This window comes from Oncorhynchus keta, unplaced genomic scaffold (genome assembly GCF_023373465.1).
Source record: "Oncorhynchus keta strain PuntledgeMale-10-30-2019 unplaced genomic scaffold, Oket_V2 Un_scaffold_29839_pilon_pilon, whole genome shotgun sequence".
Lineage (NCBI taxonomy): Eukaryota > Metazoa > Chordata > Actinopteri > Salmoniformes > Salmonidae > Oncorhynchus > Oncorhynchus keta.
In genome coordinates, this window is record NW_026290908.1 from 408,323 (window position 1) to 435,000 (window position 26,678).

The following is a 26,678-nucleotide window of genomic DNA, read 5'->3' on the forward strand; positions in this document are numbered from 1 at the left end:
GTTTATGGTAATGTAACAACTTAGAGGACACATAGAAATGGTTGGTGCTCAATAGAAGATTTACAGAGTATTTCCTGTTTTTTTGGGTGAAACACTCAACACGGGTTTAGGTCTTGTGTTCCAGGTATCAGGCAGCATTGTCATGAGCAGTCTTCATGAAGGTGAAGTTAACTGACTGCCATCTCTGACGTACAAGATCTGAGACTTACCTCAGACCTTATATTCAGCTATTCAAAGACATTTGTCATTTCTTCCCATAGGGATGCCTGGACGACCCCGAGTTTAACTCGTTTTGGGCGAGCAGCGGAAGTGACAGATTTACAAAAAGTGTGCATTTGGTCGGATCCCCCAAAAGTCACATGGCAGTTTTACAGCTGTCATTCTGAACTGTTTAAACATAGAGATGAAGGGCATAGCTCAGATTAATTTCAAAAATAGGATTTACCCTTAAATTCAATTGACCCTTGGGAGACTATTGTCGTTTCACGCAAAGGTAACCTGGGGACCCGAGGTAGGCGAGACTCAGCAGTGTAACGTCCCTTTGACTAAGGCCACAGCATAGTTCAATGGTTGAATAAAGATCTCTTGCTCAAGCAGTTTACATTGTAGAAAAATTGCCACAATTCCGGGGTGTTGCTAAATACTTAGCAATTTAGGCCTCGTATAGAGAAATGCGACATCTGTCTGATCGGCTTAGTTCATTGACTAACGTTATATGACCCAGCAAATATTTGCGAGATGGATGTCTTGCTTCCTCTTCCGTAATCTCTGGTACCGGTAGGAGTTCGTGTCCGCCAAGCCGGGTAACGTCACTTCTCCGGGAAGAGAAGAGCAAAATACGGATGCCGAATGGAATAACACAACAGGTGAAAAGGCGGGAAGGAATGTTTGTGTGGATATGGAAACTAAACTCGTTAAAATTTACAACTGGTCTCTGCTGTATTATATTTCTCTAGCGTGTTTTTAGTCCCGGAATCTCACCGTGCAAGCATGGCTAGCTAACGTCAGTGAGGCTGCTACTACTAGCTAGCATAACGAAATCCGCTATTTCCCAACTGTTTTAAAACTTCGTTACTTGCTAGATACCTAAAGCTATGTTGTGTTCGTTAATTATGCATATCAGCAGTGCTGCAGATTGCAGTCATCCAGCTAGCTCCTTGCTGTAGAAGCGAAATTGTGGTTTATTTTGAGAAAGCTAATCGAGGACAGAGCAGAAGGCCAAATTGGCTTCCTGTGTCCTCGTTCCAACCAATCACGGCGGAGTTTGCTGTCTAGACGATTCACTCGCGCGATCTGCAGATTTCCAATGGAACTCCGCGCGCCGTGGAATAAATTGCATACATGCAAGATACAGATCTCAGTAGGCCTAAGCAATAACACTGGAATTGTAAACTAGCCAGATAACTTTTGTTGTATCCTTATGACAATGCTGGATAAGCAAATAACCTCTGAAATGCCGCATCTTTTAATTGTCATATGTCACTACTTCATTAGTTGGTCCAGAATCAGGTTGCCCTTGGAGATGGGAGACTGATCTGACATAATGTGATTGGCCTGCCTGAGACGGAAGCTTCCCTGACTCTTCCCCCAGCGAGTGAGTTGGTTTCTGGTGTTTTGGATATGATTTATTTCATAACAAGCCACACAACTTTTATGTACAGGATACACTTTTATATTTTAGTATCCTTTTTGTGTGTCTTTTCAGATGTAGAACACCAAATGCCTGCTGACGAGCAGTCTGCCCCCTCTGCTCAAGGTAAGAGGACAGAAAGTACTACTAGCCAACTCAAATTAAATGTTATTTGTAAAATATACGTGTTTAGCAGATGTTATTGTGGGTGTAGCGAAATGCTTGTGAGCGTGCATATAAGTTTGCATTGTCTGAGCGTAAACGGCGTCAGTGTGCTAGCGTAGCATATAGCGCTGCCTCTATGAACCTGCCTCTGACTGGGTTTGAGCCAGGGTCCTCTAACACACGTGACCGCACGCCTGCTTTACAACGTATAGAAAATGATCCAATTCGATAGCACAGCATTGGCGATATTTCAAGCTAGCTTTGGAGTGAACGTCCTTATCTCTGATACACGAAGTTATGTTCTGTCTGTCTTTGTCTGACAGATGCAGAGCAGGGTCAGACAGATCCACAGAAGGAGATGGACACTGTTAGCAGGTGAGTCAACAAACACCCACAGGGTTTATTTGTCGTGTTTTGGTTGTGTCCACATCAGTTGTGTTGTGTTACATGTCATGTTCTCCGTCTTCTCAAGGGGGGAGAGGGAGGAGGAGCAGCCCGGGCCGTCCAGAGTTCCTCCCCCCAGACAGGGCTACTGCAGCTGCTGCCAGATACTCTACAACAACGTGGAGCAGCACATCCTAAGCCCCAGACACAGGGAGGTGGTTCATAGCACTCGCACCTACGTCCCCTCTGGAAGCCTGATGGAGAGATTCTTATCTGACGTAATCCAGCATCACCCGCACCAATACAACGACCCTCGGTAACACACACACACACAATCCGTTAACATCACCCTCAACTATCTATCCCTGTCAGTATTATTTCTGTCAGCCCTAGTCTCCTTCCTCTGATTTACCTTTCTGTGTGTCTTAAGCCCCACCCACGCTGACCTGCCATCTCTGAGCAGCCCGCTGGTTCCCAGGGAGGAGCTATTGGATCTCTGCGCCAGCAACGATGACGGGGCGTCGTTCGGAACCCGAGAGCACATGCCCAGCTCTGACGACTCTTCCTGTCAGCTCGTTTACGTACAGGAAGCGGATGTTGCCTCGGAAACAAGGACCAGCCAACCAGAAGAAGGTAGAGGGGGAAATGTGGGGTCAGAGAGGTTAACCCCAACTGCTCCAGACCAGGATATAAGACCAAGTTCTGAGGAAGGGACTCACTCACACACACCTTCCCCGGACCACTTACCAACACACCCCACGAGACACACCCCTCCTCTGCTCCACCGGAAAGCACACAGGAAGACCAACCGGCGGAGAGAGAGAGGGAGCAACTCCTCTTCCTCCATCCATCCTCCCTGCTCCCCCGCTTCTCCACAGTTGTGTGCTACCCCAACGGACCAGATAACCCAGGAAACACCAGAGAACCAGCCTCCCTACAGGCTGAGGGACCGGACCCCAGACCCCAAGCCCCGGACGGTAAACACTGGCTGGGCCGCGTGGGCGGGGGTGCCCCCATGGAGGCGGAGGGAGACCCAGAAGGAGCAGGCGTTCTCCAGTGACCACCACGACCCTGAGGGGGACACGATAGAGGAGGTGATCCAGAGACACTGCTACGGCCGCAGTCCCACACAACACCACCAGAGGGACCACAACAAATGGACAGGGGGGGAGAGAGGAGAGGCAAGGGGGGATACGGACAGCTTCCACCTTAGCCTCCCTGGCTCACTGGGAGTGGGTTCGGGATCGGATGAGGACTGGGATACCCCTGTGCAGGTGGCTATTGGGAGGGGGCAGGAGCGGAGGAAGGACATCCCTGTGGTCGTGGGCTTAAGGCAGTGTGGAGGGGAGCAGGAGGGCAGGGCCCTGGCCTGTCTCATGGAGGTACAGGTGAACATGGAGGACCAGATGTACACCAGCCAGCTGGATTCTGCCCTCAACCCTGAGACTAGGACAGCGGGGGAGGCAGGGATGGGGGAGACAGAGGGAGAAATGGAACGAACAGTGGAGGAGATTCTCCCTGCACTCCCTCACATCCCTGTGTCCTTCCTGGGGAAAACGTGGACCCAGGTGCTACTGGAGGACGAGCAGAAGGTGGAGAACATGGTCCGAGAGTTCCGACAAGGAAGGTTCATCTGCTACTTCAAAAGCGAATCCCTCGCCAGGTACGCACAGACCAGATTTTGACCTGCCTCATCAGGAGTATTTCTACATCATTGAAATCCACCAAACGGCTACTATTCTCTCTCCTCATGTTCATATTTCTGATGTCATTCACAGGCATGGGAAGCGGAGCAGCAGAGATATGGAGCGTGACCAGAAGGAGGGGTTGGAAGACGGGGGGTGGGTTCCCCTTGGTGACCATGACAATGAAGATGACGACCCAGAATGCCACAGGAGGGGGAGGGAGGTGTTTAGGCGGAGGAAAGTTAGTAGGAGTTATCGCCTGGCGTCCAGGTGTCAGGTGGTCAAAGTGAGTCACGGGACACAGACTACAGCAGCCATCATCCCCACCATCCGACAGAGAACGCTGGACCAGACGGGCACATCCCCGGACATCCTAACGCTGCCCTGTCAGGACCCCGGCGTTGACCAGGAGAAGACCCCAATGATGAAGACAAGGCTGTGCTCTCTCCGCCTGCCTGTCTCCTACTCCCGCATCATGACCCCCCTGCAGCCCAAAACCACCCTGATCTATGTCCTCTCCTCCCCGAAACCCCTCCCATTGACCCCAAGCCCCGCCTCAGACCTATCGCCAGGGGCAACCGCGGCAGGAAAAGGTCATGTGACGGGTGTGAAGGCGACGTGGGGGCCAAGGTCAAATACAAAAGGGTTCCTCTGAGGTACTATGACCCTGCCACACACCGCATTCTGAAGACCCCCCCCAAGGGCTTGAATCTCACCCCCTCCTCCTCTGGCCTCCCCAGACCTCCCCAGTCCCACGTGGTCAGACAACTGTTCAGGAGCCTGAGTCCAGACATCAATACAGAGAGACAGGGGGGAGAGGGAGGGAGAGACGGGTCGGGGGGTAGGAGGAGGGGTCGTAGTGGGGACAGTGTGGCGTCGGGGTCACTCTTAGAGGCAGGGGGGTCATTAGGAGCTGAAGGTCAGGGTTCATCGGAGGCAGGGTCATCTGTGACTACGCCCTTCAGCCGCTCCTCTCTGTCCAATAGCAGCCGATTTCTACTGAGCACGCTCTCTCCCGACACAAACTCTAACCCAGAAGTGACCCGGCAGCGGAGGCGGAGAGGAGGAGAACGGAAGTTAAAGATGGACCGACCTCTAACCCCTGAGAAAGACCACTCTCCTCCGTACAGGCCTTGGACAAGAGGGGGTAGGGGAGAACGGCAACCAGCAAGACGCAGCTCCAAAAGGGGGCGGCCACCTCAAATCAGCCCTCCACCTAAACCCCCACCACCCCAGGACCTCTCTCCCACAGTCCGGTCCAGGAAAGGGTCCTCGAGACGGGTCGCAGAGAGTAAGAAACTCCCAAGGCCCAAAAGCCCAGCCAGGGGGGTCACTTCGACCCCTCTGAAACAGGCCATCAGAACACCAAGCCGCCGGTCGTCCCCCCGACACACCCCTGCTCCACTGCCCACCCAAACACTGAGGAGGAGCGTGAGGAGATGACGGGATGCATCTCAACCGTCTACAGGGGCTTCCTTTCCTTGTCTCCTTTCCTCCAGATGCACTGACATGAAATAAAATGGGTGTGTTTAGCAGGGTGAATGTTCATAATGTAGCAGATACAAATGTTACTACTTCACATGGTAAGAGCTTTGTCTGCTCCACTTCATTACAATTCTACCTGAAACGTTGACTGTTTCCACATGGCTTTCTCCTGTCCTGCTCTCGGTGCAGATGAAGGAGAGGAGACGAGGAGCATCTATTGAGATGTACCCTGGCTCTCTGAAGAGACGGGATGAGAGAGAATGTAGAGAAGTGGAGGAGAGATTGAGATGTACCCTGGCTCTCTGAAGAGATGGGGTGAGAGAGAATGTAGAGAAGTGGAGGAGAGATTGAGATGTACCCTGGCTCTCTGAAGAGACGAGGTGAGAGAGAATGTAGAGAAGTGGAGGAGAGATTGAGATGTACCCTGGCTCTCTGAAGAGACGGGATGAGAGAGAATGTAGAGAAGTGGAGGAGAGATTGAGATGTACCCTGGCTCTCTGAAGAGACGGGGTGAGAGAGAATGTAGAGAAGTGGAGGAGAGATTGAGATGTACCCTGGCTCTCTGAAGAGACGAGGTGAGAGAGAATGTAGAGAAGTGGAGGAGAGATTGGCTCTCCCTCTGCTTCCCATCCTTCTCTCATACGGTCATGTTTTGCACAGAAACCAGCAGCAGAATAGTTAGCAGGATGTTTGTCAAGCTGTCTGTTTTGACATGGTGGTTGTTGTGCTCTCAGTGTTATTTTTTACAATCAGGATATTTTTTTACATTTATAAGGACTTTGTCAAAAGCTTGTTTATTTAATAAATAATGTACATGAATTAAAACATTTTGTCATAGGTTTCTCTAATGAAAGAGCAGAATCATTTCAGTACAACTGTGCTACATACAAATATCAGGAAAGTACACAATAACTCACATCATCAGGCGACAAAGTCTAGAGAAGCCTTCTGGATACATATTCTGGACTGTGGTTGTGTAGGAGGGTGGGGCATGAAGTGTGTTCGTTTGGGACGGAGTGTGTGTTCACGGCATAGACGAGATGACACACCGAGTCCCTCACTTCCTCTGCAGCCTCCAACAACTCCAACTCCCGTCTGTAGTCTGGAGAAACATACTCATACACACACATAAGTGTAGTAGTGTGTAGAACTAGAGAGAGCTCATCCGTAAACTCACCTGTATGTGTGTAAGTGTGTAGCGACAGCTCACTTATTAGTCGTTGCACCAGCTCACACAGTCGCTCCTCCTCCGCTAAACTACACATCCCAGAATACTCCTCTTCAGAGACACTCTGGTCTTTCATTGGCCCAGTGACCTGCCCATCACAGGGCTGTGGGTTAGAGGTAATTGTGGGAGTATGAGTCTCTGTGACTGAGTCAGTCTCAGTCTGCTCCTCTTCATCATCACCTCTCTGTTCTTCTGTCTTTATCTCATTCCTCTGCATCTTTGCTGTACAACATTCACCCTCCTCTTCCCTCTCCTCCTCCTCCTCTTCTCTTTCTCTGGATCCAGAGGAAGATGCAGAGCTCTGGGACTCTAGAGGATAGGCTATGTCTCTCTTTGGCCTGTATTTAGCATGTGGGATGACATTAGCATGAGGCATGATGTCAGCATGTGTCCCTGACATGCTAAGAGCCTGTTGAAAGGAAGAGGGACATTTTAGCACAGCGAGTCAGGCCTGTAGTCTGAAGTGTGTGTGTGTGTCTACCTGTGAGCATATCCTGCAACCTGAGTTTGTGTGTGTGTGTGTCTACCTGTGAGATCATGTCCAGCAGTCTGTGTGTGTCTACCTGTGACATCATGTCCTGTAGTCTGTGTGTGTGTGTCTACCTGTGACATCATGTCCTGCAGTCTGTGTGTGTGTGTCTACCTGTGACATCATGTCCTGCAGTCTGTGTGTGTCTACCTGTGACATCATGTCCTGTAGTCTGTGTGTGTGTGTCTACCTGTGACATCATGTCCTGCAGTCTGTGTGTGTGTGTCTACCTGTGACATCATGTCCTGCAGTCTGTGTGTGTGTCCACCTGTGACATCATGTCCTGCAGTCTGTGTGTGTGTGTCTACCTGTGACATCATGTCCTGCAGTCTGTGTGTGTGTGTCCACCTGTGACATCATGTCCTGCAGTCTGTGTGTGTGTGTCTACCTGTGACATCATGTCCTGCAGTCTGTGTGTGTGTGTCTACCTGTGACATCATGTCCTGCAGTCTGTGTGTGTGTGTCTACCTGTGACATCATGTCCTGCAGTCTGTGTGTGTGTGTCTACCTGTGACATCATGTCCTGCAGTCTGAGGTTGTGTTGTCTCAGAGTCTCCATGTTGGCCTCCATCTCAGAGCAGCGGTACTCCAGCGAGCCCTGCTCCGACTGAACCGTTACCCTCCACACCTGCAGCTCCCTCTCCAGCAGCCTGACACACACGTGTAATGAGCATCACCCAGACTATAGGTTAGGTGCTAGGTTAGGAGGTTAGAGTGCTACAGTGATTGAGGCTCACCATTTGTCCCTCTGCAGGTCCTTGATGTCCTTAATGAGGACAGAGTCTCTCCTCTGGGGACAGAAACAACAGACATTAATCAATAGAGGATCTAGTGGAGCGCATCAATAATCTTCTGAAGATTCATTTAGCATAAATCTGAACCGTACTAAAAATCCACTGGGCTGAGAGGTGAGGTGAGGTGTGAAGGGAGAGGGGTAGAGGTGAAAGGTCACCTGTGGCTGTGCTTCATCCAGCTCTTCCTCAGTTTGCAGGGCTTTAGATGCCTTCCTGGGCCGAACAGCTGGGGGTGTGGCCAGCAGTTGGGGAGGATTAGTGGGAGGGGCTCTGTCCTCAGCAGCTGACTGAGGTGAAGGGTCAGGGGTGGTGAAGCTGTAAACACAGAAAATACAATGGAAACATGTATTACTCTTTTTTTTAAACTAAAACAAAAGTTCTTCCCTTTTGGTATACACACAGGTCCATCTCTGATTGGTCTACCTGGTCTGCGGCTCCCCTCGTGACCCCGCCCTGATTAGGCACCTTCTCCTCTCTGCCTCCCTGTGTGTGTATCGCCGTGGTAATAAGGCGTGGCGGGCGCTGTATGCTAATGAGGCTAGGGATTCTTTCCAGGATGGCTGGAGACGAAACACAACCGTCAATCACAAGTGTGTGTGTGTGTGTGTGTGTGTGTGTGTGTGTGTGTGTGTGTGTGTGTGTGTGTGTGTGTGTGTGTGTGTGTGTGTGTGTGTGTGTGTGTGTACCTATACCTGAGTGCAGTGCTCCAGCACTGGGTGGGAGCTCTTGTGTTTTTTTGTGTGTCTCTCTGTCAGGAAGCAGGTTTGGCACAGATGAAGGTTCACACACTTCATACAGCGATACCTACAACACAGAGAGAGAGTCTCAGACACACACACACTTCATACAGCGATACCTACAACACAGAGAGAGAGTCTCAGACACACACACACTTCATACAGCGATACCTACAACACAGAGAGAGAGTCTCAGACACACACTTCATACAGCGATACCTACAACACAGAGAGAGAGTCTCAGACACACACACTTCATACAGCGATACCTACAACACAGAGAGAGAGTCTCAGACACACACACTTCATACAGCGATACCTACAACACAGAGAGAGAGTCTCAGACACACACACTTCATACAGCGATACCTACAACACAGAGAGAGAGTCTCAGACACACACACTTCATACAGCGATACCTACAACACAGAGAGAGAGTCTCAGACACACACACTTCATACAGTGATACCTACAACACAGAGAGAGAGTCTCAGACACAGACACACTTCATACAGCGATACCTACAACACAGAGAGAGAGTCTGAGACACACGCACTTCATACAGCGATACCTACAACACAGAGAGAGTCTCAGACACACACACTTCATACAGCGATACCTACAACACAGAGAGAGAGTCTGAGACACACGCACTTCATACAGCGATACCTACAACACAGAGAGAGAGTCTCAGACACAGACACACACACGCACTTCATACAGCGATACCTACAACACAGAGAGAGAGTCTCAGACACACACACTTCATACAGCGATACCTACAACACAGAGTCTCAGACACACACACTTCATACAGCGATACCTACAACACACAGAGAGAGTCTGAGACACACGCACTTCATACAGCGATACCTACAACACAGAGAGAGAGTCTCAGACACACACACTTCATACAGCGATACCTACAACACAGAGAGAGAGTCTCAGACACACACACACACACTTCATACAGTGATACCTACAACACAGAGAGAGAGTCTGAGACACCAACACACTTCATACAGCGATACCTACAACACAGAGAGAGAGTCTCAGACACAGACACACACACACACACTTCATACAGCGATACCTACAACACAGAGAGAGAGTCTCAGACACGCACACATTACACAGACACACACATCATGCAGCAAAATATGGGGCACAGACACCCACCTAAGTCCAGTGATGGGGTAGGCCTTGCAGGTGTGGCAGCGTACGGAGTGTGTGACGTTCTCGCTGACTGACAGGCGGTAGAGGGTGGGAAGCCACAGCAACAGGCAGGGCTCACACTGCAGCCATGAGAGGACATGCTCCTCACAAACACACGCACTCAGCACCTACACACATACACAAACACCTTCAGCAACATTCTAACTGCTGATTATTTACATAAACGCTCATCATCTACATGGGATTACAGTAATTACAGTAAATGAGTTACAGTAAATGAGTACTATCAAAAATAATGGAAAAAGAAAAGAAGAATGTATTCTCCTAACCCTGTTCTCCTGACCCTAACCCTGTTCTCCTGACCCTAACCCTGTTCTCCTGACCCTGTTCTCCTGACCCTGTTTCCTAACCATGTTCTCCTGACCCTAACCCTGTTCTCCTGACCCTGTTTCCTAACCCTGTTCTCCTGACCCTGTTTCCTAACCATGTTCTCCTGACCCTGTTTCCTAACCCTGTTCTCCTGACCCTGTTCTCCTGACCCTGTTTCCTAACCCTGTTCTCCTGACCCTGTTTCCTAACCATGTTCTCCTGACCCTGTTTCCTAACCCTGTTCTCCTGACCCTGTTTCCTAACCATGTTCTCCTGACCCTGTTTCCTAACCCTGTTCTCCTGACCCTGTTTCCTAACCATGTTCTCCTGACCCTGTTTCCTAACCCTGTTCTCCTGACCCTGTTTCCTAACCCTGTTCTCCTGACCCTGTTCTCCTGACCCTGTTTCCTAACCCTGTTCTCCTGACCCTGTTTCTTAACCCTGTTCTCCTGACCCTGTTTCTTAACCCTGTTCTCCTGACCCTGTTTCCTAACCATGTTCTCCTGACCCTAACCCTGTTCTCCTGACCCTGTTCTCCTGACCCTTACCCTGTTCTCCTGACCCTGTTCTCCTGACCCTTACCCTGTTCTCCTGACCCTAACCCTGTTCTCCTGACCCTTACCCTGTTCTCCTGACCCTGTTCTCCTGTCCCTGACCCTGTTCTCCTGACCCTGTTCTCCTGACCTTGTTCCCCTGACCCTGTTCTCCTGACCCTGTTCTCCTAACCCTGTTCTCTTGACCCTGACCTTGTTCTCCTAACTCCTGTAGTGACCTCTAAAGAATGTCTTCTGTCATTTATTAAGTCATTTAGTCACAGATCTAGGATCTTAAACCCATGGCCATAACCAACTCCCCCTTAACCGTATGACCAACCCCCCCAACCCCATGACCAACCCCTCCTAACCCCGTGACCAACCCCTCCTAACCCCATGACCAACCCCTCCTAACTCATCCTAACCCCATGACCAACCCCTCCTAACCCCATGACCAACCCCTCCTAACCCCATGACCAACCCCTCCTAACCCCATGACCAACCCCTCCTAACCCCATGACCAACCCCTCCTAACCCCATGACCAACCCCTCCTAACCCCATGACCAACCCCTCCTAACCCCATGACCAACCCCTCCTAATCCCATGACCAACCCCTCCTAACCCCATGACCAACCCCTCCTAACTCCACCTAACCCCATGACCAACCCCTCCTAACTCCACCTAACCCCATGACCAACCCCTCCTAACCCCATGACCAACCCCTCCTAACTCCACCTAACCCCATGACCAACCCCTCCTAACTCCACCTAACCCCATGACCAACCCCTCCTAACCCCATGACCAACCCCTCCTAACTCCACCTAACCCCATGACCAACCCCTCCTAACCCCATGACCAACCCCTCCTAACCCCATGACCAACCCCTCCTAACCCCATGACCAACCCCTCCTAATCCCATGACCAACCTCTCCTAATCCCATGACCAACCCCTCCTAACTCCACCTAATCCCATGACCAAACCCTCCTAACCCCATGACCAACCCCTCCTAACCCCATGACCAACCCCTCCTAACTCCACCTAACCCCATGACCAACCCCTCCTAACTCCACCTAACCCCATGACCAACCCCTCCTAACCCCATGACCAACCCCTCCTAACTCCACCTAACCCCATGACCAACCCCTCCTAACCCCATGACCAACCCCTCCTAACTCCACCTAACCCCATGACCAACCCCTCCTAACCCCATGACCAACCCCTCCTAACTCCACCTAACCCCATGACCAACCCCTCCTAATCCCATGACCAAACCCTCCTAACCCCATGACCAACCCCTCCTAACCCCATGACTAACCCCTCCTAACTCCACCTAACCCCATGACCAACCCCTCCTAACTCCACCTAACCCCATGACCAACCCCTCCTAATCCCATGACCAACCCCTCCTAACCCCATGACTAACCCCTCCTAACCCCATGACCAACCCCTCCTAACCCCATGACTAACCCCTCCTAACTCCACCTAACCCCATGACCAACCCCTCCTAACTCCACCTAACCCCATGACCAACCCCTCCTAATCCCATGACCAAACCCTCCTAACCCCATGACCAACCCTCCTAACCCCATGACTAACCCCTCCTAACTCCACCTAACCCCATGACCAACCCCTCCTAACCCCATGACCAACCCCTCCTAATCCCATGACCAACCCCTCCTAACCCCATGACTAACCCCTCCTAACCTCATTCTTTTGGACAGGGGATAGTACTCATTTGCGACTGACGATCACACACACACTTACCCCACTGAAGCAGGAACGAACGGCTGTCTCAGCTGAGCCAAACACATGGTTCTCCTGCACTACAGCCGGCACCTACAGACACACACACACACATAGGCTAGACATCTGGTCAAATGGCTACCCAGAATATTGGCAGTACCCCCCCCTCTTCTTTACACCACTGCTACTCTCTGTTGTCATCTATGCATAGTCACTTTAATAACTCTACCTACATGTACATACTACCTCAACTAACGGGTGCCCCGGCACATTGACTCTGTATCAGTACCCCCTTGTATTGTCTCGCTATTGTTATTTTACTGCTGCTCTTTAATTACTCATCCTTATCTGTATTTTTTGGAAACTGCATTGTTGGTAAGGAGCTCGTAAGTAAAGCATTTCACTGTAAGGTCTGTTGTATTCGTCGCATGTGACGAGTAAAATTTGATTTGATAATCATGTGAGGTAGTACTCAGGTGTGTGTGTGTGTGTGTGTGTGTGTGTCTAACCTGGCTGAGGTCTTGCAGTACGACTCTGAGACCACTCCTGCTCACCGTGCCGCTCTCTCTCCCACTGCACCTCTCTGCCAGACGAACCAGAGCTGCAACACACACAGGGAATGAACACATAGTGTATATCATGTGTGTGTGTGTGTGTGTGTGTGTGTGTGTGTGTGTGTGTGTGTGTGTGTGTGTGTGTGTGTGTGTTACTCACCTTTATGTTTGGCTGAGAGTGTGTCTGCTGAGAGAGAGATGAGAGCGGCTTCAACTGACCTGCGACAGACAGCGCCAGTCTGTCCCCTGGGAAAGACATACACCCTTTAGTTTACAGACGAAGTGTGTGTTTGAACAGTAGTGTGTGTTTGAACAGTAGTGTGTGTTTGAACAGTTGTGTGTCCTCACCGGTCAAACAGTCTGTACAGCAGTCTGCAAGTCTGTTCTGGCGCCTCTGCCGACACCTGCCCAGGTACTTCCTGTGACACGCTTTGGAACATCCTGTTTATGCACTGTCTCACTTCCTGTTCACTAAGCCCCGCCCCAGTGTCCCGGGCTCCGCCCAGAGAGCACAGGGCTGGGATGAGCTCCCGCAGTGTCACAACATGCACTGTAACACACATTCAGAGCATTACAAACATACACTGTAACAGATTACACACACCTAAAAAGCATTTAATTTAAAAACACACACACACACACACACACACACACACACACACACACACACACACACACACACACACACACACACACTTACTATGGCAGAGTTTCTGTAAGGAGGGGAGCTTCATTGCAGTGCGGTACACACACACACACACTCACTATGGCAGAGTTTCTGTAAGGAGCAGAGCTTCATTGCAGTGCGGTACACACACACACACACACACACACACACACACACACACACACACACACACACACACACACACACACACACACACACACACACACACACACACACACACACACTCACTATGGCAGAGTTTCTGTAAGGAGCGGAGCTTCATTGCAGTGCGGTACACACACACACACACTCACTATGGCAGAGTTTCTGTAAGGAGCGGAGCTTCATTGCAGTGCGGTACACAGCAGGACGCACTTCATTCAACCCCTCTGAAAAGAAGACACACAAAATGAGGTTTGGAACACAAGTAACACACAGAATAATGAGGAAGAACACATAATATAGAAATAGAACACTAGAACATTAGAACATAGAGCATGGACCACAGAACTAGAACATATATGTAGTTATCGTAATACATGACTAGGGCACAATGCACAACAAGAGATTAAACAGAATAGAATAGAGCCCTTTACTGAACGTGACCCTCTGAGTTCTAGCATAGAATTGACTCACCAATGCTATCCATATCCATGAGGGTATCACACTTGTGCCTGAGTAAAGAGTGATGAAGGTCATTTACACACACATAACATTACAAGGTCTAAGCCTTATCTCTAAAAGAAAATCTAAAATACAGACTGACACATGATTGGACAAATAAGGTGTCAGATTAGAATATCTGGGACTAGATTTGTTGTTAGCCAACCGAATGAATTGATCGGAGAGGAAAGAAGGCGTGAGAGACATGTATGCAGGAGGTCGTAGGAGGAATCATGGAACAAGAACAGGAATATTAGGACAGGGACACAGACACTTGGATTTCTGAGGAGGAATTGAGGTGGAAAGAGAGGAAGAAGATGTTGAAGAGAATGAGGAAAGCAGAGGTTGGATTTGAATGAGTTCTGGAGGGGAAATGGAAGTGAATGAGGGCGAGTTAAGTGAGATGGAAGGTGTGGTGAAAAGCTTGGAACCTGAGCTTGGCATCGTTGGTCATGGTAAAGAAGGAGCTGGTTAAGTAGGAGTGAGAAAGTGGACCTTTGTCTTTTGGCGGATCCATTTGTGGTTTCAGGGCGAGTGAGAAAGGAGTTGGGTGCAGTTGAATCAGTGAAGTACACATTAAGTCATAGGTCATAAATCATTCTTTTGAACAGGGGATAGTACTCATTTGCTACTGATGATCACACACACATTTACCCCACTGAAGCGGGAATGCAATTTGGGCCAAGGCCTGTTTCTTGCTTTGCTCTTAGAAACAGGGCACCCTTGAAAGGAGGGATTTCTGGCTTAGTGTTAAGTGTGGAGGTGGAGCAATTGAAGTTGAAGTTTCCTGGTGTTTGTGATGCGAATCGTTTGGTGTGACGCAGGCCTGGTGGGGAGCCTGGTGAAACAGAGGAGTCACTGTCAGTCCTTCTGAGTTGAGTCAGTGTCTTTACCTGACAAAGTCATGTTAGGATACATCATTAATCCTGTTAGAGCTTTTGTGCCAAATCCACTGCAGTGTTTCAGGTGCCACGCTTGTGGTCATGTCACAGCAGAGTGTAGGAGGGAGATTCCAATACGTAGGTAGTGTGGGGGAGGGCATGGGACAGGACTGTGAAGTTTTGGTGGATAAAGTTGTGTGTCAATTGTAGGGGTGCCCATGTTCCTGGGGATCGGAAGTGTCCGGTGCGAAAGAGGCAGGTTGAGGTGGCCAGAGTCAGAGTAGTGCAGAAGGTGTCATATGCTGAGGCAATGAAGAAAGTAGAGGGAGATGGGTCAAGGGTGAGGGATCCTGAGAGGATCCCAGTGAGTAGTAGATTTGTGCCAGCATCGAGGGATAGGCCAACGAGTGATTCATGCTTCAGTAAGGTTGGCTCACAGAAAATAGGTGTTGCGGTGGCAGCTGCAGAGAAGTATTTGGGTATATGAGATTTGACTTCAGAAGAGTTACAGGGCGTGTTGAGTGATGGTGTCCAGTCCTCCCAGGCAGTAGGCATGGTGCAGGAGCAGGTAGGGTCAAAGTAGTGGAATAGGGTAGTGGGTTTTTAATGAGTGTAGGTGGTTGCTGCCGAGAAGTACCTGAGTGTTCGAGATTTTACTGCAGAAGGGTTATAAGATGTTTTGAGATTTTACTGCAGAAGGGTTATAAGATGTTTTGAGATTTTATGTGTATGAAATATTGGTATATAGGCGAAGGGATGGTTGGTGGTGATTTTTAGAAAAATGTTCCCCCTTTTTATTTTTGTACCACAAATGTAACGTGATATAACACACACTACCGCACAGTAGGTGGCGGCATGCACCAAATAAAATGTGCGAACGACATGATACCAAAGAAGAAGAACACGATCTGCACCCGCCCACAGTCAGGGAAATGTTGAAGGCGCTAGTAACACTAAAGAGTAACCTTTTTCTTTGTTCAGTGAGAGCGCGGGAAAAAGCAGAAGACAAGAAGCGGTACATAACTATTTCCTTACGGTTAAACCTTAACTCCTACCCTAACCAACTATAATAACCCTACCTGAACCATTTTCAACATGGGGTAGGGACGTCCCAAGGATTCCTGATAGCACGATCAATTTCCTTACCGTTATTTACTAGGACATTTAGCTAGCTAGCATTACTTATTAGACATCGTGAAACTGTTTGGTTTTAAAATAATGGGTATGTAGTGCAGGATAATGCTTTAGAAAAACGACTCCTCTGGTCCAGGTATAATGGTTAAAGTGTCTCCGCATTTTAGCGCCTTCGCTCCTGCGCTGTTCCAGGTCGTATATTTTGAATTGTGCGGTGCTGTGCGCAGCGCGGCACAATTCGTTTTTCTGCCAAACCGGCGACACCCCTCCTCAACTATAAAGTTGTCACTTTTACTATAAAGTTGAGGAATGTGTCCGGATCTGTAGCTAAAACTTTAAAATTAATATGTAGTTATGGATGCACGGACTGACATCAGTATGGAAGTTGTATGACATCAATATGGTAGTTATATGACATCAATATCATAGTTTGAAACATATTTTGAAGCTATAAATAGATCGTTTACAAACATTTCAGCAAAAACATCTTATAGTTTGGGTTAAAAGTGACATAACTAATAATATACAAAATATCATGACTTACTTTGTTGAAAAAAAACGTTGGAACGAACCGGTATTATCAGCTTGTTAAAGAGACCATCCTTCTGCTAGTTTTGTGTGCGTCAATACTCTTGACTTTGCTCTTGTGCACCGGCTGTCTGTTGTGGCTCAAATAACCGTGTATTAATTATAGATTGGGGAAGGCATACCTGACTACTTCAGCTACCTCTGTTAATTACAACGCCTTGTATGTCAAGGTGGCTTTCCAGTGAGCGATATTACTTTTGACCTTTTGATACCTTAAAGAGGCAAGACAAGAGATCAATATAATCATAGCAATATCATGTAGGCTAATATCCTAGCTATAACCCAGTAGTAGTGTACTAACCATGCATCATAGTCTTTTGCCTGATACCACTCTTAAACACAGCGGTCACTCACTGTATATTTTGACTTGACACAGTAATTAACCTGTTGTTCCATCTCGTTCTCCAGGTGCTAGTTTGATTTCACCTGACCACCTGGCCAGCACCCATAGACCCTCCCATGACAACAAGCCATACCTCTCCGGCTAATAGGAAGTAGATTCTGCCAGCCAATGAAGCAGGGCTGTGTTCAGTTCATTAAACGTTTTACTACGTGCCTGAACGACACGCTTCTCCCCAACTGTTCTTTGAGGGGTCTTTGCTCCTGTTTGGTGGTTGTGGCGGTGTGTTGCCCGACCGTTGAGAACAGCACAGTTTCTGCTGCGGCGTGCAATCAAAAGTTGCACGCCGTTGTGTCCTGCTGAACACAGCCTTAACTTGAGTCCCCAGGAGGAAAGCAACTTAGGCCAACAACAGCCAACCACCCCAGAGAGGAATAGCGAAGGAGTTTCTGCTGGGGAATAAGCCGCTCCTTAACAGAGATTCTGTCAGCGGAACCCGACAATATTCTCCAGTACGCCCATTCAAAGAAACTAGTGGAGCAGCGTGAATACAACATCCTCTCCCACCTGCAATCCAGTCAGCCTCCAGAGACTACAGTCATCAAGCTACTGGACATGCTGAGAGAGAGAGGAGAGAAGTACTGCCATGGTTTTGTGGCCCTCCTGCATAAGCAAGAGATCATCGCAAACTTCCCCAGACTCAAAGAGCTGGACTGGACCACCTTCAAAGACTCTAGTGCCCCTGACCCAACCCCAGTCCCACCAAGCATCAGAGCAGGTACAGCCCTGCCCATCTAATCTAGTCTAGAATGTTGCTGACTGTTGTGAAGCTTATTGTGCCAACATGGCGCCTATTAAAATTCCTAATCTCAAACGGAGTATCCCTGACTCTGAATATCTAGGTTATGCATGTCTATAGCTTAATGTATTTCCTTTCCAATGCTGCATTTTGTCCCTCCAATAGGCTCCATAATGGGGAATTTGCAGGAAGTAATCAAGGCCTGCGGTTACATCCACAATGTCTCAGCAGTGAAGAGAGGGAAGAAGACAGGACATTTCAATGCCGTTTTACAGCAAGAAGAAGAGAGCAGGAATCTGATTGTTTTTCAGCCGCAGCTGCGAGACCGCTTTGCCACAGCAGAGAGTCGCAGGTAAGTTGGGTATGAAGGGCTCTGCAAAGGCTTTGAGTGCTATGTGATTAGGAATATCTGTTATTCATCTTTTATAAAGCATGTTTTTGCAGAACTCCAGTGAAGTTGGTGAATGTGGTGCTCCAGCCATCCATAAGCAGAAACAACAAGATGCAGATAATGTTTACATACACATCCACATTTTCCATCCTCGGAAGATTTACCCTTCAAATTCAACAGCGACCTTGACGGGAGGGTCAAGGATGTGGCGCTAGCTGACCTTCAAGAGGACAAAGACAACACAGAAAATGCTGTAAAACAGAAGGTAGCTATAATAATAATAATTCACTATCAATGAAGTACTGTATGTTTAAACCTTGTCTAGTTCAGTGCCCTGTAATGTATTTCTCCTTTTGGTGTTTTTCTTGCATTGTAGGTGAACGTTACAGTGGAGGTGATTCAGAAACTGAAAGAGGGCCATTGTAAAACGAGATTGAACAAAAGCATGCCCATGGTGGAATACCTAGTCGGTCATATTGTAGATGATTCAACAACACTCACAAACCTGACCGTGTGGGGTCGTGAAAACACGGTCGAAGAGGGGAAATGGTACCGGGTCACCAATGTTTCTGTTGCTAAGTATGGGGGTAAAACCGTGCTGAACACAACACCAGAATCTACTCTGGTCAACGTGGCCAGTGGTAGGAAATGCGATCTGCCACACAACATGGTACAGCCTGAGAAGTTTGAGGGGAAAATCATTGGATACTGGTTGTCCCAAGAGTACACTTGCCCAGAAGCGCACCACCTGGAGAGGGTGGACACCACTGAAAAGATGGTGACTTGTAAGCATTGCCCTATGTCGTACATACTATCCCTGATGGGAAGGATAACTAGAGGAAAGCTCTCCATACAATCTGATGATCTGGTCAGCCGGGTGTTCACTGTAGAGGACCATGTCATCAGAAATGTTCTGCGAGGAAGGTGGGAGGGGAGAGAGTCTCTGAAGGACATTGAGGACGCGCTGGTCGAACTGCCACCAGTGACAGTTACTGTTCTCAATGGTCATGTGTCAACCGTTACAACTCAGAGTCAGGATGTCACCACACAGGGTTACAACTCAAAGTCAGGATGTCACCACACAGGGTTACAACTCAAAGTCAGGATGTCACCACACAGGGTTACAACTCAGAGTCAGGATGTCACCACACAGGATGAGAAGAGGAATATTACTGCGCAACAGCGTGTTTAGTCTGGACTGATGGTTTTATTTTGATCTAACCTTGATCTAACTCGGCAAGTCAGTTAAGAACAAATTCTTATTTACAATGACGGCCTACCAGAAGGCAAAAGGCCTCCTGGGGGACGGGATTAAAATAAAGACATAGGGGTGTGGGTCCTTTAGTCATTTTGATATCACCTGGGCCACTGCTTCAATATGTCTTAGATGAAAAACGGCAAGATGAAAATGTAAATAGATTGATCATTTAAAAAAAGAAACTTTTAAAACGTTTGATTTTATTATGTGTCAGTATGTCTGTGGTACTTTTATATGTCCAGGTAAAAGCTCATTTTGTATTTCATTTTGACATTTGTTTAAAACAAGCTCTGTTAAGCGAATAAAATGGAGATTGAAAAACTGTGTCAATGAAAATAGCACTTGTAAAAACACAGGGAAATGAAAGCCAAACAGACTTAGGTGAAGTGAACACATGGCTGTGCAGTGTAGATATCTAACCAAGAGCTGAGCACACAAGCAAATATAAAACAAAACTGGCATCCATTTCCTTTATGTAGAAATAAACTAACTAGTACAACTGAGAAAAAAACTTTTTAATCAATTTTAGAATAAGGCTGTAACATAACAAAATGTTGAAAAAATCAAGGGGTCTGAATACTTTCTGAATGTACTGTATGAAAAACTACGTAGTACGACTGTACCATACTCTCAATACATATGTAGTCAAAAGCAGTAGTCTGTTCACAACAAAATATGTTCTAAAATCTCTCACTCCTTTTCTCCCTGGTGTGGAGCATTGATCAGTACCCCTGTCATCCTCAGGCCCATGGCTTGCTGGCTGTCTCCTGTACTGGGTCTGGGTACCCTGGGTCTCCTCTTCCACTGGGGCCTGGCTCTCCACAGGGTGATGACAGCTCTGGTCTGAGCAGCAGCAGCAGTCATGTCCCTGTCTGACCTGTTTACACCCACAAACAGACTCGGCTGGGCCCTTCCCGTTCCTCCATAGACCCCACCCAGCCTGTTAGTTGAGGTAGCATTGTTTTGGGCCAAACTCTTGGTCGAGGAGCTTGACTTTCTGCGTCCCAACCTCACTCTAGACACGTCTGTCCTTAGATGCTGGGAGGAAAGGCTCTTGTTGAGAATGACTGATTTGACTGGACTTCCATCTTTCTCTGTGCTTTTTCCACCCTCCATGCTCTCAATGTTCACTGTATTGATGCGTAGACCTTGTAAGCCGACGACCATAGTGTCCTGAGGCAGAGGTACTAGGGCATCAGCTGAGCCCTCGGAGCTGAACATACTCAGGGAGGGAACCACTCTGGCTGCTCTGTCCAGCAGAGCTACTCCTGGGACAAACAGCTCCAGTCTGTGCTGCTCTGAGAGCTTTGGATGGTCAAGGGAGGAGGCCAGCTTGGGTGTTCCCTTCCCCCCACTGCTGCTCCATGTTAGGGGGTTGTAGATGACGTATCCGTCCAGAGGACAGGAGTTGGACCTCCGAAGCAACGGGTCGACACAGTCTGTGTGGAACTGTAGTAGGGGACAAAGATGGATCAAATTCAGTTACTGCTCTCGCCGTCCATATCAGGACACAGTACATCCATTCAGAACGTACTCAAACTAGTCCAGAATTTAAAAGTGTCAACAGGAATTTTACTATTTTGGTTTTGGGGGCCTTAGGGTTAAAGACAGGGCATCACCCACTTTAGACTTACTCTGTTTACCCTGTGGTTGCAGAGCAGGAGAGGCAGTTTTTTAAAATTGTAATTATTTTTCTTTTACCCCGTTTTTTTCCTCCCCAATTTCGTGGTATCCAATTGGTAGTTACAGTCTTGTCTCATCGCTGTAACTCCCGTACGAACTCGGGAGAGGCGAAGGTCGAGAGTCGTGCGTCCTCCGAAACACAACCCAACCAAGCCGCACTGCTTCTTGACACAATGCCCACTTAACCCAGAAGCCATCCGCACCAATGTCAGAGGAAACACCGTACACCTGGCGACTGTGTCAGCGTGCACTGCGCCCGCCCACCACAGGAGTCGCTAGTGCGAGATGGGACAAGGACAACCTTGCCGGCCAAACCCTCCCCTAACCCGGACGACCCTGGGCCAATTGTGCGCCATCCCATGGGTCTCCCGGTCGCAGCCGGCTGCGACAGAGCCTGGTTTCAAACCCAGAATCTCTAGTGGCACAGCTATTTTTACATGTTTTATTATTTCACCTTTATTTAACCAGGTAGGCTAGTGGAGAACAAGTTGTCATTTATAACTGTGACCTGGCCAAGATAAAGCAAAGCAGTGCGACACAAACAACAACACAGAGTTACACATGGAATAAACAAACATGCAGTCAATAATACAATAGATAAGGTCTATCTATATACAGTGTGTGCAGATGAAGTAGGATAAGTGAGGTAAGGCAATAAAAATGAGGCAGTTGGATGTGCTATTTACAGATGGGCTATGTACAGGTGCAGTGATCTGTGAGCTGCTCTGACAGCTGGTGCTTAAAGTCAGTGAGGGAGATATGAGTCTCTAGCTTCAGTGATTTTTGCAGTTCGTTCCAGTCATTGGCAGCAGAGAACTAGAAGGAAAGGCGGCCAAAGGGGGAATTGGCCCTGGGGGTGACCAGTGAGATATAATTGCTGGAGCGCCTGCTACGAGTGGGTGCTGCTATGGTGACCAGTGAGCTGAGATAAGGCGGGGCTTTACCTAGCAAAGACTTATAGATGACCTGGAGCCAGTGGGTTTTGTCAACGAATATGAAGCGAGGGCCAGCCAACGATAGCATACTGGTCGCAGTGGTGGGTAGTATATGGGGCTTTGGTGACAAAACGGATGGCGCTGTGATAGACTGCATCCAATTTGCTGTGTAGAGTGTTGGAGGCTATTTTGTAAATGACATCACCAATGTCAAGGATCGGTAGGATAGTCAGTTTTACGAGGGTATGTTTGGCAGCATGAGTGAAGGATGCTTTGTTGCGAAATAGGAAGCCGATTCTTGATTTAATTTTGGATTGGAGATGCTTAATGTGAGTCTGGAAGGAGAGTTTACAGTCTAATCAGACACATAGGTTTTTGTAGTTGTCCACATATTCTAAGTCAGAACCTTCCAGAGTGGTGATGCTGAACGGTTGGGCAGGTGTGGGCAGCATCGGTTGAAAAGCATGCATTTAGTTTTTACTTGCATTTAAGAGCAGTTGGAGGCCACGGAAGGAGAGTTGTATGGCATTGAAGCTCGTCTGGAGGTTAGTTAACACAGTGTCCAAAGAAGGGTGAGGCAGTGCCTTAGACCACCGCGCCACTCGGGAGGCCCAGGTCAGGGCAGTTTATCAAACTCTTAACCTTGTGGTGGCAGAACATGTCAGGGTCCGTTTACCTAACTCTTTACTTGGCGGTGACAGGATCATTTGAGTTAAGTCTTTACCCTGTGATGGCAGGGCAAGTGTCTGGCCTGCTGCCCTTGCTGGAAGCTCTTCAGGCAGATCCTACACTGCTGCCCAGGGTCCAGCAGGGGGCAGCCTCTCCTCACCCTGACTGAAAGGAGGCTCCTGACCAGGTGCTCTGGCAGTGGGTCACTCTCAACAGGAATCATGCTGAAGGGGGAAAGGAAACCAGAGACTCATGGGCTATATTTTAATGGCAGGAAGCTTAGTGCTTAGAATGTTGGGCTTGTAACCGAAAGGTCGCTGGTTCGAATACCAGTGAAAAAATCTCTGCCCTTGAGCAAGGCTCTTAACCCTAATTTACTCCAGGGGTGCTGTACTACTATGGCTGACCCTGTAAAACAACACTTTCACTGCTCCTATCTGGTGTATGTGACAAGAAAACATCTATTAAAAATAAAAATGTAATTAACTGCACTTAAATATGAATCGCAATGCTTATTGCAGCAGGTTGTAAAGTGTAACAGCCTGTATGTGTGACAACATTTTGTCTAAATGTCATTCAAGGTGTTCAGGCACTGAGCATAATAATCTATTTATACAGGGTTGTTACAGAGATTCCAGTGCTCACCTGTCACCCACTGACTGAGTGGTCATCTCACGTGGTTCACCCAGTGTGTTGAACACACGCTGACCCAAGGACAGCCACTTCGCAGTCCTTTTCTGATGGACATAATAGCTAATGTCATAAGTTTATCATGTCTACTTCCTGACGCAAATATATGCAGAAATGCTCACAGAGTCTAACTGAAGACTGCTTACCATACGTATGGCAAACGGATGCTGAGGGTGACAGCACCTTCTTATACAGTCCTCGCAAAGGTGATAGTACCGGCAGACTGTGCACCTAAAGGGAAGTCATAGACATGAATAGTTGATCCACAACAGTATAGGTAAGTGGATGGGGGAAAGTACGTAAATTCGAGCTCAAGGTCTATTGGAACTGGGCGTTATGACAACAAGACTTACTTGAAGCACTTGCCAGTGATGGGGCAGACCCTGCAGTTGTTGCAGAGCACCCCGAGGTGTCTGTCGGGCCTCTCTCTCTCAGCAGCTGTGTGGAGCTTAGCCACATTCCTCACCTGCTCCAGAAGCAGCTTGACCGGCCCAAAGTCCTCCCGGCACAGCGGGCACTTCACCATGGCTTCCCCCTCCCCCTCCGGACGTGCCTGGTGGTCTGCCCACACCTTCATACAGGAGATATGGACGTTGTTGCCACAGCCAAACCTGAGTGAGAGGACATAGGGGATGACAGTTGGTGGCAGAAGGCATTTTCCCTCCCACTCACATGTTCCTCTGTTGTTGCAGTAAAACAGTAGGTCAGTTCAGGCACATTTCCCCTATCCTCAAATCACTTTCCTTTGTGTTCTCCATCATATCATTAAGATCTAGTAAGCATTTAATAGGTATACCAAGGGTGGCCCAGTAAGTGTGTTGACATTATAATCCACGTGATGATCTGACCTGCAGTAAGACACAGGCAGACGTTTACCCAGCAACTCCTCTTGACAGATGGGACACACATCCTCGGCTTCGATCTCCTTCTGTCTGACCCCCCCGCCCCCCTCAGCTGGGTCTGGTCTGGGGTTAGGGTCAGCCTCAGAGCAGGGTGGGTGTACAGGCCGGGGGGTTCTGCTCCTGTGTAAACCCTGTAGCAGCTCCAGGATCTGCCTTTCAACCAGGACCTGCTGGAAGCAATCTGCAAGTGTACATACCAGAGGGCACAGTAGAGTTTAAGGATATGCTGTTAAAAATCCAATCATTTCTACAGAGTGCCTAGGGTTTGAATTGCAATTTGGCATATGCATTGTAGCCTATGTTATGCCTAAGTGAAACTTACATTCATGTTCTCTAGGCAGTCGGAATTTCCGCAATAAAACCCTACAATGAGAGTAGAATTATTGTACAGAATGAGCATGCACTATCTTTTATGTGTGATCGGTATGTTTTCTTCATTATTACCAGCAGATGTGTTTGCAGAGGTCTTTCTCTTTGTGGAATGTTGAACAGGTACATGTATGAGGGTCTCCCAAGAACACCTGTGGAATATGAAGAATAGGCTGGCTACCTGATTAAGAATTAAGAAAGTATTTCGTGTCAAAATGTAAATAGGATAATGTTGATGATGTCAAGTTAGGATGTTGCACATGCAGGCCTACTTTGAAGTTTTTGGGTTCCCCCTCCTCTTTGAGTAGGAATCCGGTCGGACCGTACTCTTTCAGGATGAACATGGTCGTGTTCAGGGCCTCGTCCTGGTGCCAGCTAACGGCATCACTCACGGTATTCTTCCAGACAGTTTTCCTGAACATAGCACAACTCTCACAGAATTTCTAGGGAAGAGGACTGAGGAGGAGAGAATACTAGAGCCATGTCTTCATACTAAGTCGATGTGCGTGCCCTGCTATATCAGCAAAGGTTTAAACTTTAGTAGCTAACTATGCAGCTAGCTAGCTTATTGTTAAACGCTCTGAAACTGACGTAAGCAGCAACAACTAATAGACACCTGTTTGCCGTAGTCATGGTAATCCAGAAAGATGCCTTGGTACATGTGTGCCCCCTTGTGAATTCATGCGATATTACATGCTATTTTTTAAAAACCGTTATTTAACACGGCCTACCACTAGAGGTTCACAATGATGTAAAATCATGACGCATTTTTTTATGGCCAGCATTTGATACCCAATCTGACACAACAGTGTCATGAACTTTATTTGTGTGTGTGTATTTGTTTTTGTGTGTGTGTGATCAGTGCTGAGGGATTAGGTGAAGATAGCAGTGTGTACATCTGGGGTGCTGTGTCAGCCAAAGACCTGTCCACATTCTTATTTACAATGACGGCCTACACTGGGTTAACTGCCTTGTTCAGGGGCAGAACGACATATTTTTCCTTAAATTTGTTTTCATCAGCTCGGGGAATTTGATCCAGCAACCTTTCACTTACTTGCCCAATGCTCTAACCACTAGGCTACCTGCAGCCCGTGTACAATTGCTAATAAGCACAATACCATGATATTAGCATGTTATGACGGTTGTCTTACCTGTAGATGGTTAGGAATCATTTTAGCCCAGCAAATCATATTTCAGAGTGTTGTGAGTGAGTCTGTGTTCATGCTCAGCATGTGCTTGAGAGTTCTGGGACAACACCACCTAATAGCAAATTACACTTGTCACCCAAAGACCCAACTGGTGTTAGGCTATATTATTTACAGTCCTGTAAAATCTACCACTGATGTCACAACAACTTTTCCATTGGAGACTGTCTGCAGAATGGATTCCCAACAGTTTTCCCCTATGTATTGTAAACTATGACACATATCTCTATTTTCTTTCACACACACACACACACACACACACACACACACACACACACACACACACACACACACACACACACACACACACACACACACACACACACACACACTTCTTTAACTCACCTTGAAGGTACACACAATTGATTCCCATTCAAAATCCTATTTTCCCTAACCCCTAAACCTAACCTTTACCCTAGTCCTAACCTTAACACCTAACTCCTAATCCTAAACCTGACCTTTAACCCCTAGCTCCAATTCTAACCCTAAC

General features: G+C 48.0%; 4 protein-coding genes across 12 annotated transcripts; 2 read left to right on the top strand and 2 right to left on the bottom strand.

The window, feature by feature from the left end:
- The first annotated feature begins 7 nt into the window (after positions 1-7).
- On the top strand, positions 8-6,190 carry zdbf2 (zinc finger, DBF-type containing 2). Of its 4 annotated transcripts, none has more exons than XR_008131535.1 (8): positions 8-866; positions 1,495-1,594; positions 1,706-1,756; positions 2,119-2,170; positions 2,268-2,495; positions 2,610-3,842; positions 3,958-5,859; positions 5,925-6,190. XR_008131535.1 is itself a non-coding variant. In XM_052515584.1 (8 exons), the coding sequence occupies exons 3-8, from the start codon at positions 1,720-1,722 to the stop codon at positions 5,305-5,307; spliced, it is 2,868 nt and encodes a 955-aa protein (XP_052371544.1). In that variant the 5' UTR covers positions 8-866; positions 1,495-1,594; positions 1,706-1,719; the 3' UTR covers positions 5,308-6,190. The 4 variants fall into 4 exon arrangements, 1 of the variants encoding a protein (XP_052371544.1); XR_008131537.1 differs by having other exon boundaries at positions 3,958-5,729; XR_008131536.1 differs by having other exon boundaries at positions 3,958-5,664; positions 5,730-6,190.
- dytn (dystrotelin) lies at positions 6,125-17,363 on the bottom strand. 4 transcript variants are annotated; one of them, XM_052515586.1, is made up of 15 exons: positions 17,249-17,363; positions 14,318-14,355; positions 13,996-14,070; positions 13,363-13,564; positions 13,175-13,260; positions 12,970-13,061; positions 12,482-12,553; positions 9,817-9,980; positions 8,593-8,704; positions 8,324-8,460; positions 8,059-8,215; positions 7,844-7,896; positions 7,615-7,756; positions 6,527-6,986; positions 6,125-6,451 (listed from the first exon to the last, which is right to left on the bottom strand). In XM_052515586.1, the coding sequence occupies exons 2-15, from the start codon at positions 14,334-14,336 to the stop codon at positions 6,285-6,287; spliced, it is 1,938 nt and encodes a 645-aa protein (XP_052371546.1). In that variant the 5' UTR covers positions 14,337-14,355; positions 17,249-17,363; the 3' UTR covers positions 6,125-6,284. The 4 variants fall into 4 exon arrangements, with proteins under 4 accessions (XP_052371546.1, XP_052371545.1, XP_052371547.1 ...); XM_052515585.1 differs by having other exon boundaries at positions 16,904-17,343; XM_052515587.1 differs by lacking the exons at positions 13,996-14,070; positions 14,318-14,355; positions 17,249-17,363 and adding an exon at positions 13,931-13,980.
- LOC118374719 (uncharacterized) lies at positions 16,103-20,059 on the top strand. 3 transcript variants are annotated; one of them, XM_052515590.1, is made up of 5 exons: positions 16,103-16,240; positions 17,356-18,065; positions 18,252-18,438; positions 18,658-18,742; positions 18,854-20,059. In XM_052515590.1, the coding sequence occupies exons 2-5, from the start codon at positions 17,903-17,905 to the stop codon at positions 19,667-19,669; spliced, it is 1,251 nt and encodes a 416-aa protein (XP_052371550.1). In that variant the 5' UTR covers positions 16,103-16,240; positions 17,356-17,902; the 3' UTR covers positions 19,670-20,059. The 3 variants fall into 3 exon arrangements, 2 of the variants coding, with proteins under 2 accessions (XP_052371550.1, XP_052371551.1); XM_052515591.1 differs by lacking the exon at positions 16,103-16,240 and adding an exon at positions 16,485-16,762; XR_008131538.1 differs by lacking the exons at positions 16,103-16,240; positions 17,356-18,065 and having other exon boundaries at positions 18,300-18,438; positions 18,518-18,742; positions 18,854-18,918.
- A 176-nt stretch (positions 20,060-20,235) lies between these two features.
- On the bottom strand, positions 20,236-25,600 carry zswim2 (zinc finger, SWIM-type containing 2). The gene is made up of 9 exons (XM_052515589.1): positions 25,256-25,600; positions 25,059-25,135; positions 24,937-24,977; positions 24,561-24,795; positions 24,066-24,323; positions 23,859-23,943; positions 23,668-23,759; positions 23,078-23,246; positions 20,236-21,184 (listed from the first exon to the last, which is right to left on the bottom strand). The coding sequence occupies exons 1-9, from the start codon at positions 25,403-25,405 to the stop codon at positions 20,426-20,428; spliced, it is 1,866 nt and encodes a 621-aa protein (XP_052371549.1). The 5' UTR covers positions 25,406-25,600; the 3' UTR covers positions 20,236-20,425.
- Positions 25,601-26,678: the final 1,078 nt, after the last annotated feature.